General features: G+C 36.0%; 2 protein-coding genes across 2 annotated transcripts; one reads left to right on the top strand and one right to left on the bottom strand.

Moving 5' to 3' along the window:
- Nucleotides 1-4858: 4858 nt before the first annotated feature.
- Nucleotides 4859-6903, bottom strand: LOC136811694 (uncharacterized). The gene is made up of 4 exons (XM_067068321.1): nucleotides 6786-6903; nucleotides 6097-6339; nucleotides 5759-5884; nucleotides 4859-5551 (listed from the first exon to the last, which is right to left on the bottom strand). Exons 1-4 carry the CDS (start codon nucleotides 6901-6903, stop codon nucleotides 4968-4970), a joined length of 1071 nt encoding a protein of 356 aa, XP_066924422.1. The 3' UTR covers nucleotides 4859-4967.
- A 1558-nt stretch (nucleotides 6904-8461) lies between these two features.
- Nucleotides 8462-9091, top strand: LOC136811693 (uncharacterized). The gene has a single exon (XM_067068320.1). It carries the CDS (start codon nucleotides 8462-8464, stop codon nucleotides 9089-9091), a length of 630 nt encoding a protein of 209 aa, XP_066924421.1.
- Nucleotides 9092-12214: the final 3123 nt, after the last annotated feature.

The following is a 12214-nucleotide window of genomic DNA, read 5'->3' as shown; positions in this document are numbered from 1 at the left end:
AAAAGGGGTACGGGGGTGTGCCGCTGGTCAGGGTACCTATTTTCACCTCCACCAGTCACACGTAAGATCGCAAAAACACCAAAATAGAAAAACTAGTCCCAAGTAGGGTGACTTTTTGGAAATTTTTGGGGAAAAAATGAACATTTTGAGAAAATTTGGAAATTTCAGTCCAATTGAGGATCACTTTTTACGCACATTTTGGCATTTTTTTTCAAAAAATGACTCCCACGTAGGGTCCATTTTTCGGACCTCAGTGGAACACCCTCGTCGGTTGGCAAGGGTAGTACCCCGGGCCGCCAAATATCCCTTGAGAGTTGGAAAATTTCTCCCTAAGGGTCCCAGAAACGGCAGAAATTTCTCTAGCTCTAAGGGTCGGTTTCCGATTTTTTATTCGGAATTTTAAATTTTCATGAATTGAACCAAGCTACCTTCAGCTTGCCTCGGGTACCGAATAAACATACACCCCGCCAATTAATCTTTGAAGAAATTTCCACTTAGGACATTCTTATTCCAATCCTCCCCCCTCGCTTATTAATTCTTGTATTATTTTTTGGGGCAATGTTTTTTAATGTTCCCTTGTTTGTCCTAATTCTTCAGTATTAGCCTGCTTTTCCAAAATTTTCCACCCAGGACATTTTAATTCCGACCCCCCCCCCCGCTTAATTCAACTCCCGTCTACCAAGTACCCGAGAGTACATTCTGGACTCAACTAATAGACATTCCCCCTCCAAACTTCCTCATTTTGTCTCAAGTCTTCGATAAGCCCTTTTTTTCTATTTTACCCATTTTTTTATCAATTTGAGTTCAAAATCAATCATAAAAGTTATCTTGAATGAGCCATACTTAGTCAAACACAAATTTTCTATCCGATGTTCGAAATTAGGAAAACCGAAAAAAAAAACAGTCAGTTTTCGATTTCAGCACCTTTTTGTAAAATCAAACACTAAAATACTAGTAGTAGTGATAAAAGGAAGAAAAATGTACTTTATAAGGCTGCATACATACAATAGGTACAAAAAGATGAAATAAAAATTTATAAAATAAAAATATCAATATCATAAGTAAGTTGTTTGTTAACAACAAAAAGTGCTCTACAGAAGGAGCATTATTAGTAAAAATTCAAAACTTTATTTTTGTAGAACTCTGAGTTTCATGCGTACAATCATCAGCTACAGTACATACAAAATGATCTAATGTGTTGAAAGAATTACATCTTGAGGAAAAATCGTAAAGTCGTAAAAGGTCGTAAAAATCGGTGAAATAAATTGAAGTAATAAATAGAACAAAAGGAAATTCTCAAGTGTCCGTCAGTCTTTTGACTTGTAGTTAGCCAGCATGAATTTATTCATATGTCGGCATTTAGAAACAATTTCTGAGCGTTTATTGAGAAGTTCGGGCTTATTTTCGTAGCGAAGAATTTCTAACTTTTCTTGCAAGCACAAACGGCAAACTTTCGAAGTGTTAGAATATGATTTTACCCGTTTCATGATAGACCATTTAAGATTTGGCAAGACATTTTTATCTTTTAAACTCCAGACGTACGTCGAAAGGGTAGTTTTGTTTTTGTATTTGACCTTGGTGATGGATAGTTTATGCCCGTTATATCTTTGTTTGAACTCCTTCTCAGTGAGACCAATGTAAACTTTTTTCTCGTGATCTGGGGCAGTTACTTCGCATTTGTAAATTACAGATGTGGTTTGGCACTTGTTGTCTAACGGACATGACTTCTTATCTCGGCAATTACAACGCTCAGTTGTAGATTCGCTTTTCGATAATATCTTCTTGTTGTGTGCTGCAATAATCGTGCGGACGTTTTCAGTAGACGAATAACTAATTTTGACATTGTTTTATAAAAGAATTTTATCCAAATATAACGAAACGTATATTAGATAATGCATTAAATTTTGCTATGGAACACACCACTATAACCGAAAAAGAACTTAGAACAATCAACCACTGCCGCAAATCACTTCTTTATTCGAATGACAAAACATGGAAGAAAAACAAATCACACGACTGCTTCGACGTCACAATGGGAAGCTTCGACGGAGCTGAAATTATGGAATTTTTTCAACACATTAGATCATTTTGTATGTACTGTAGCTGATGATTGTACGCATGAAACTCAGAGTTCTACAAAAATAAAGTTTTGAATTTTTACTACTAGTCATAGCTTTTACTAAATGCCCCCACAGAAAGGTCATTTCATGCACTTATAAAGCTTTTAATGCTTTAAAAATTAAATCATAAAAAATAATCAGGAATAATTGATTGATTTAATTATTTATTGATTGATTGAAAAAAAATCATATTCCATTAACAAAATACTTGAAGAATTCATGCAGCTTGACAATTTATAAATCTAGAAAAGCTTCTCAAAAACATATTTCGAAAATCATGGTATCATTATCTTACTGACTTTCACATCTCCTTGTTTGTTTGTTTTTTCTTACAACAATATATGTCATGATCATTCACTAAATAGACCTTTTCCGATAATGCTGCAGACATCTTAGATTGTAGGCAAAATATATAGCGGTGAATAAATCAACAAGGTAATCAGAAATAGCTTGTTTATTTTTCATTGGCTGCTATATATTTCAACAATTCTCTATTGCTACTTTGCCTAATAAACAATAGTAAGATGATAAGATGATACTGCGTATAAAATTTAACAAAAAGTTCTGTGCCATCTGAAATAGACCAATCCTACAATCTCCCTTGAAATATATTGAGATTTTAGTGTATTTTAACGTTTTTCAGAATTTAAAGTTCGGGCGAGAATTGCTATTTTAGCACTTCCACTTTCTTCCATTGAATATTTCGATTTTAGGGGGGTTTGGTGGCTTCTAGGCTATATTCCAAGCCTCATTCGAGCAAATTTGAGCTTTTAAATCCTGAGATCCTAAGGTGTTAAGTCTTAAGTCTCATGTTAAAGCTCAGAGTTAAAACTCTACTTTCCAACTGTAGTTTAAGGCGCTTAAAAATCAACTGTGGTGTTCAAAATTACACCGGGAATTCCCCTTTGTCTCAAATATTTCTTGAAGGATTGTAGTTAAGGCCCGGGCTCCACTTGCGTACGCTGTGATTGCAGTCAAAAGAAAAATAAAGGAATGTCATTGTGGTCCATTCAGAGGTACAGTCGAAAAGTTGAAATGTGCCTAATTTTTTTCAAGTGCATAGTACTTTTTCATGATGCAATCTTTTCTCCAAGCTGAAAGGATTGAAGCCATTAAGATATGATTGCAGCGCAGACAATGAAGAGCAGTGAAGAGACGGGCCTTCAGGAAACTAGAATTTTTGAGTTTTTAGCTATAGTCTAACCACCGTTAAATGCCTTAACTTGGAAAGCTAGAATTGGAGCTATTTCACCAAACCCCTAAAGCGTAAGTTATTTAGGCTATGGGGCCATCCATATGGTACGTACGCAGTGAAGGGGGAGAGGGGGGTTTAGCAAAAGCGTACATCTATTGTATAAATGACATAATTTCTATAGTTCTCTGTGTACAAGGGGGGAGGGGGTATCAAATTTTTGGAAAATCTCTGCGTACGTACTATATGGACGGCCCCTATCACAACTGCATGAAAAAGTAGAACGCGCGCATGCAAAGTTAAACGAATGTAAACAAACTTTTTTCAGGTTTTTAAAATAGACTATTTTAAAAACCTGAAAAAAGTTTGTTTACATTCAACACATTCAACCACTTTTGGATTCAACTTTACTTATGTGTACATTCAACTTTTTTGTACTTTGCCGGTATCTTGTTTTACCAAGTTAAGAAGGACTTTCTCGAGTTACGACCATATGATGGTCTTTAAAGCTCAAGAAGCTCTATAAACAATAAAGCTAGTTATTAATATAATAACACAGACAAAGATAAATTACAGTTTGAACTAAAATATCAAATGTACATTTGAAAACTTGAGCAAACTTCTTTAAAGATTCCAGAAAAAGAATTGAAATCATTGCTGAAATGAACTTCTGACTAAATTACAGTATTTAGTATTCAGTTTGAAAGACAAGAAACAAAATTTGACATACAAAACACTTTTTCCAGTCAATGAATCAGCTCATCATCATAACCAGTCTGCCATTTTGTTTGTTTTGATTTGCACAAGTAATATTGTAATTCGTGTTATGGTGTAATCACTATACTTTTTCTATAATTTGCATTTATAACACTCGCTTCAGCTTTTCAATGCTAAATCAAAACTAATAAAATGTAATACGCAATAATGGTAATAGCATATAACGTAATATGAAAATATGTATAACATTTACCGCTGTATAATTTACCGCCATATTTTTGCGGAACACTTATTTGGCCGGAAAGCCGATTACGACGCAAAAACAAAAACAATTCGCAAAAAATCGAGATTCCAGTCCAATATATTGCGTGAAGCTATGAATGCCTCCTCAGTCGCTGCGCTCCTTGCGGGGGCAAAAATAAAAATAAAATGCTTCCTACTTGTGAGTCTGGAAGAAATAAATATTTACACAAAAATCTAAATTTTCACAATGTTCACTTGGTTCCTTTCTTCTCATTTTTCCTGCACACCTTGCACTTATAAGTTCCAGGCTTTGCCATAGTTTTCTTACCAACACATTTAGGGTGGACAAATTTGAAACAAACTTTTCATTTGATCATATCGTTCTCGTCATTCGAAAATACACTGCAAGTTTCACCATCCTCCGGTATGTCGTCAGGAACAATTTCTAGCTCAAATTTTCTAGTCGGCAGTTCTTTGAGAATGACTGTCTGCCAAAAATGATCACATTTGAGCATTCTCTATCGATATAAACTCTAACGGTGAGAAATTCTGCTGGAGTCCAAACAAAAAAATCACAGTATGTCAGCATTTCAAGTTGTACTTGGTATTAGTACTCATGATTCTCGTCCAAGTAGTATCCAGCATACCCGTATTTTTACATTAAATTCACCAGCATCAATTTCTCCTTTTAAGGTTCACGTATCACTTTTCGCAATGGCATATGGACATTTGATTTCGACTACCCCATATCCACAACAAGAGCAGTGAACAATAGCATCAGGGGATGCTGCAAACCAAGGAATGTCTTGATAAATGGCTAAACCATAAGTCAGAACATTAAAATCATAATGTATAAAACAATCTGAAATTGGCTCACAATCGCCAGGGAGAAAGTTTGTGCTTCCATGAACCTCAGTGTAAAGGGCTAATGCCCCATCTTCTTTAGATCTACCCCATTCAAGGGCCTCTGCTTTGATCCTTTTTGCAGTGTCAGAGTAAATTTTTGTGACAAGAGATTTACTTGGGTCATCAATGTTTGCCATATAAACTTTACGAAATATGGATCCGGTTATGCGCCTAGCTCTTTGCTGAAACCAGGTTGGGCTGAGGGCTTGGTTTCGCGTTGTTTCCTCCACATAGGATATTGCTGATAGAATGTTTGATTCTTTGATTTCATTCATTGTTTTCATAGCCAAAAATGCACATTCTTCCTCGTCTAATTCCGACTGTTTTGAGTTATAGAGAAGTCTCAGTGAAGGTGGCAAATGTGGCCTTGCTTCTTTTCATGGAGTTTCGATAATGAAATTTTCCTGATGATCTCCAAACAAGCCGAGTGCAACTGTATCAGGTGACGTCTCTTGGATTTCAGATAAAAATTGCTCAAATGAGTCTAAATCTATAGGATTACAAAGTGTTGATGGTCGGGATTGTCTGATTTTTGCCTTATCTTTTTCAGAATATATAAGAATGTTTGCAACCTTTTCACCATCAATGTTTTTGGTAAAGTTTTGATTCCACAACTGAGGTAGATCTGTCGGTGTAACTCTTGTAAATCCAATTCGAACAGCTGCCTCCATTTTGAAAAGTATGGCACGAACATGTTTCATCCAAACTGAAAGAAAAAGTTAAAAAAATATAATTCAAAATCAACAAGATGTAGGAAATTTCAGACCTTTAAGGTTTCTTGAAGTTATCAAAACTCAGTGAAAAACTGGGTTAGGTTGACTCAAACATGTTGTCATAATCTAAATTTTAGTCAAATAAATGTTTAAACCAAAACTGACCGACACAATAATGTAAAACAAGCACGACAAAATAATGTACCAGAAAAATATACTAACCCTGCCATACATTTACAATGACCATAGACAACACTTCCATTTTTCTTCATTACTACCCAAGCACTGTGTGTCTCTCCAGTTGTCCTGTATGAGGGACGAATTTCTGCTGTCAGTAGAATGGTCTCATTTACCTCCATGTGTTTAACTTCTTGAACCCAACCACTGATATAAAACTTGAAGGCTTCTAACGATTTGTATTTTTCCATTCTTTCTTGTGAGTAAAGTCCTAGAGGCAAAATTGAAAATACACAACATTATTTGCAACAACCAATGCGACTGTGTATTGCATGATGATATTAGGGCATCAATCTGCTTTAGCGTAATACTATCAAAACAAAGAACATCAACAAAGGAGGCTAGGACATAAAAAAGTAAATTAATTGGAGATTTAATTAAGTAGTGGTACAGGTGAGGGTATGTATGCTCTGCCCATTCCCGGGGATCAAAGTCCATTTGCTTGCTTCCATTCCTTCAGGACATTTCATTTCCATTCCATTATTCCTTAGTATAAATAAGGATAATGTAAGTATTTGTTTAGGAAATCTATATATGTTTCAGTTGCCCATCCTGAAAGATAAAACTTATGTGGTTGATGATAGAAATAACCCACATACTTGTACTGGTGATTGATAAAGTGTCTCAAGAATGGGGTTTTTTAAGGCTGTTACTTACCAATAAGCTCTAACTTTAGCTTATATCTGTTTCTTGGCTCTTTTTGAAGACCACTCATGTACGTTTCAGGCATTGCTGATTTATTTTCAGAAGTTTTTGATTCATTCTTTGCTTCCATGATGCATTTCCAATACTCTTTCCTCTATAGCTCCCTCATACGACTGATTTTTTTTACCCGCGTTCAAAATGGTAGACTCTTTCAGCGAGGCATTACGTAATGTTGTGACGTCAGCCCGTGATGAAGACGAAATGCGACGTTTCTATGATGGTATTCTTGAAGGCAGGGAAAAATAATATGTCCTAGATAGAAAACCAAAGATAACTAACGAAGATTTCATCCAAAGAAAAACTCCAAAGATTGAAGAAGGTTGGAATAAGAAAACAAAGCGCACTGATGTGAACGAGCTTGGATATTATAGATCAACAAAAAAGAAGACTTTGAATTTTTCTCAAAAGAACGAGGATCAAAAAATTACAAAAGATGCTTGTGCTGTTTGTAGAGAAGATATTGTTGATATCTTGACAAAATGTAGTATTTGTCGAAAAGGATATCACTCGGATTGTACAGGGATGAACATTGAATACGCAAAGTTGTACAAAACTTTATGTGCGATCTTTGCATAAAGATCTCGTTTCTTAAGGCCGGCGCAAATGAAGCCAACATTCAAACCAACATTTTTTGTTAAATGTTGTTGTAAAGGTTGCTTTCGTGGAACGTCTCAGGAGAGAATATACTCTGAACTTGGCCTTGAAAGCCTTGCTGACAGACGCTTTGCCAGAAGAATGATATTTTTCTATAAAATCATAAATAACCAAGCTCCGTCTAACTATCTGCCAGCAAGGCTTACAGAGCCAGTTAACATAAGAACAAGAAATCCTATTTATCCTCTTAATATACGAACTGAGCGTTTTCGTAATACTTTTTTTCCTTACTGCATATCACAGTGGAATGTCCTGGGCGCGAATATAAGAGATCTACCTTCTGTTAAGACCTTTAAGAATGCAATTTTAAAATTTTTGAGACCCAAACAATCTCGTGTTTTTGATGTTTCTGACAATCAAGGTGTAGTCTTTCTAAATCGACTTCGGGTAGGGTTCAGTCATCTGAACGAGCACAAATTTAGGCATGGTTTTCGTGATACTTTAGACCCTTTTTGTGGTTGTCGAACTAACTCAGTTGAAAATACTCAGCACTTTTTTCAGCACTGCTCTATATATTCCCATGCGAGACAATCTCTATTCGACAAACTACAAGACTTAGGTATTATTTTCCTGCCACTAAACCCTTCTTATTTTTGTCGGTTTTTATTATACGGTGATGAAAGCTTGACTTTAATTTTAAATCAAACTATAATTCTTTCTGTCGTTGAATATATCCATGAATCTGGAAGGTTCAGTGGTGCGTTATTTTAGTCTACTACAACCATAGCTCTCTCCACGTCACACCTTGTTTTACTTTTTCCTTTCTTCATAGCCTTACCTCTGGCGATATAACTTAAGTTTCTAGCGGAGGGAGGGACTACATTAATGTTTAGTAGTATTTTTGTATTATATGTTCGTAATAAAAAAAAATGTTGCAAGAACAAATGACGTAACAAACTTCGGAATGTTGCATGAAAAGTCATTTGAGGTGAACGTCCAACATTTTCATTTTCATTTTCATTTTCTTTGCCATAATGGCGGCAACAGTGGAAGACTTCACGGCAGTTGTGCTCTTGAGTGAGCTGGTTGACTCTGATGATGAGAAACCAAGAAGAGAGAAAACAAGACAATGGTTGAAACGGCGCAAGGAAAAGGGCTATTTTAGTAACATTGTTCAAGAGCTCATTTTGGAGGATCATAGAGGGTTCAGAGATATGTTTAGGATGGACGTACGTGACTTCCAGTTCGTTCTCAGTAAGATCTCGGATCTTATTTCACCCACAGAAAGATCTGGTGGAACAACACCTATCAACGCTGATAAACGACTTTCTTTGACCCTACGATATTTGGCCACTGGAGAAAGCTTAGAGTCTCTGAGCTTTCAATTCAGAATCTGTGCAAATGCCGTTTCATATATCATCAAGGGCTGCTGTAATCCTATCGTAGAACAATTAGAGCCCGAGTTCCTGATGCCTCCTGAAAACAAAGACCAATGGTCCAAGATTGAAAAATGTTTTGAAGAAAGATGGAACTATCCCCATGCTCTAGGCGCCGTGGATGGAAAACACATTCTAATTATAAAACCAAAAAATAAAGGATCGCGGTATTATAATTATACTAGCCGGTACCCGGCGTCGCACGCCGGTTTAGCTGAACGCATTTAAAGTCCTTTGGATGTTGGGAAGGTGGCTTAAACACCCCTTAAACACGATGAAATCAAAATTAAAGGGAAGAATTCTCTTCAAAGTTTGACTCTATCCCTCCCGGGTGACGTATCTTTTAACCATATTTTGAAAAATATTTTTGTGGCAAAAATGATCAGAAAGCAGAAAGGGCGCCATTCCCAAATTACACCATAACGGCGACCAGCGACGTCCGAGAAGGCTCTGCAATTAGATTTTTTTTCTCGCTTCGCTCGCGTTATATTTGCCGTATTTCTTGATGTTTAGGAAAACTGGATGTCAAGATAAGCGGAGTGAAATAATAGACATGACACGCGATTCGTCGAAAAAAGGCAGCCCGGGGGGTGCTTAGGCAAGAGAAGGAAGGGTATTGGTATATGCCGGCCTTAAAGGTGCCTTTTTTGAAACATGGCAGTTTGAAAAATCGGAAAATCAAACTTCAATCCCACTAAGAATCGGAAAAATAGGAAAATTTTAACTTTTTGCCCCCAGAAAGATAGAAACTTGGTGAAATTAGTCCCAAAAAGTGAATCAAAATTCAAACAATATCCCTTGTTACTTCTCCTCTTTATTCTGCTAAGGGTCCAAGGGGCAGGGCCAAAAGTCAGCTCGCAACCATAGTCCCCCCGGAAGGCAGCAATTTTATGGTGCTTTTTTATAAATAACTTCGTCATAACTTCGATAACTTTTCAAATTCAACAATGACTTAGATTTACAGCAAAATAATTATCGACATAGATGTTTAAAGGTCCCTTTTTACGAAGAAAGAACTCTAGTTTTTACCGCCTTTTGAATGTATTTTTAATGTTGCATTTTACAGTTCTAACAAACTTGTCTTGTGATTCTTATGTTTTATTTTATATTTGTTCTTTTCTTTAACAGATTCTGTTTAAAAGATTTTCTTTTGTTTTGAAAAGAATTCGAATGTCTCAAATCAAATAGGTCGTTAATTACATTCGAAAATATAAAACAAAAGAAAAGAAATAAAAAAAAGAGAAAGTCTAATCTATCAATCAAAACAAAGTCTTTATAAAACGGCGCGAATCTGATTTAACACATTTGTGGAGCAAGAAGCAAAAGTCATCTTTTAAAAGAACAAAACATTGCTTGCGAAATCGAAAGTGACACACAGACAGAAAACAAAATGACATACGCGTTATACTATTAATATATAGAAGCATACCCATTCTATTATTCTTTTGGCTGTTACTGGTGGAACTATCCCCATGCTCTGAATCCATGTACTGTAATACAATTCATCGGCCGACTGCCCACTTGAACTTGCTCTCTCTTTCGTTATTTCTCGAGAGAGCTGGGCTCTCAGAGTGTTCATTTTAGACTTGATTGACGAGACGGGTGTCTTTAAAGTCATTGAGATATTGGACCAAGCCAGTTCTTTTACATCTCGTTTACTGTATGTTGCATGCTCCATATCCCACAAACAAGGGTTGGCTTCAAACGCCTCTATTAACAGTGTTACGTCTTCATCACTCCACTCTTTCTCCTTGAGAGCTTTCTTCTTCTTCTTCTCCAGACTCTCTCTCTTAGGTTCATCAGCATCATTTATTTCAGCATGCTCTCCAGTCAAACTCATCGCTGCTTTTTCTTGTAAACTCTCTCTTTTTGTTTTGAACTGATTTGAAACATTTTTGATGACACACCCAAAATATTCTCGCAAATTCGAACGTTCGAAAACTGTCATAAACGTTCAATTTCGAACATTCGAACGTTCGAATAAATCCCTCCGTCGTTGTTTTGCACTCATCACGGAGGTTTTAATCAAATGTTGGGTCAAAACTCGCGCAAATGGACCCAACATTAACTATCGGCAACATTGTGTCAAAAATGTTGCAAGAAAAGTTTGATCGCGAGCAAACTTCACCCAACAACATCCAACATTAGAATTCCCAAAATTTCTTAAAAAGTTGGAAATTTTCAATGCACGCAAATGAAGCCAACATTTGATCCAACATTGAAAATTTCGAATGTTGGATCAAATGTTGGCTTCATTTGCGCCGGCCTTTAGTGAGTTCCACTTTGACAATTTTCGAAAAATAGAAGCCTTTCCAGTGCTTTGACGCAAATTCGATTTTTTTGCTACTGCAGGAGCTTCGAAAGTTAAAAGTGACGTCAAGATATCGAATGTTTAGAGCCCGAAAAACCGGGCTCAAAAGATTCGAAAAAGTCGCAAAGTGGAATAGACGTTAATTGCGTAAAAAAAACGCGGGTGACGTCTAGTATAGGCTACATAAAGTCTCGCTTTCTTCCTTTTTGTGATTACGTAACATTCAAGAATACAGAAGAAACGTGCATTGAAGTCTTGGATTTTTTGTGGAATAAAAAATCAAAAGAAGAAAGAGATGTAATTTCAAGTCTCTCTCTAACCAAAAGGCTAACACCTGCTCTTGATATCAAAAGAGTATCATGTTGTGGTATACGAAATCCTTTCAACAATTGTTGGATGAGCTCTAGACTGGAGTTGTTTATAATGCGTGTAATACTAATAATACCAATACTGATAATAATAATAGAAATAATAATAATAATAATAATAATACGGGGTTTAGTTTGTATAAACGACTGGAAGAATCCGGTGTTCCAGCCTTATAGATACAGGGGCTAGCTACGCAGAAACTTGCGTAGCGAGAAAACAATTTATCAAGCAACAACAAACTGTCAAAACGAAATCAACTCAAATGAAAAACTTTCAATACACAAATCCACACATATTCTTTTTTCTCAAGAATTATTTTGAGCAGGAAAAAATTATAATTGCAATATTGACACTTTTCTTTTGTTTGGAGTTAGTGCACAAAGGGTGTTTTTCCACTGACAAAATCAAGCCAATATACTTAATGAAATAGTTGTTAAACTGAAAAGGTTAATTCTATAGTTCGTAAAAAGAAATGAAAAGAAGCATGCAACACGATAATGGTTTCTTTTCAGAGGAGGGCTTTAATTCCCACATCAACATCAGGCTTTGATCGTAAAACCTTTTGTAACTTCATACATGCCCCTGAGCAAGTTTTAGTGGATTAGCAATAAATAGGACAATTTCTTTCACTGAAGTGTCATATGTATGCATATGTTCGAAGATGGATCAAA

This window comes from Clytia hemisphaerica, unplaced genomic scaffold (assembly GCF_902728285.1).
Source record: "Clytia hemisphaerica strain Z4C2 unplaced genomic scaffold, Clytia hemisphaerica genome assembly, whole genome shotgun sequence".
NCBI lineage: Eukaryota > Metazoa > Cnidaria > Hydrozoa > Leptothecata > Clytiidae > Clytia > Clytia hemisphaerica.
This window is presented reverse-complemented; position numbering and strand designations above follow the sequence as displayed.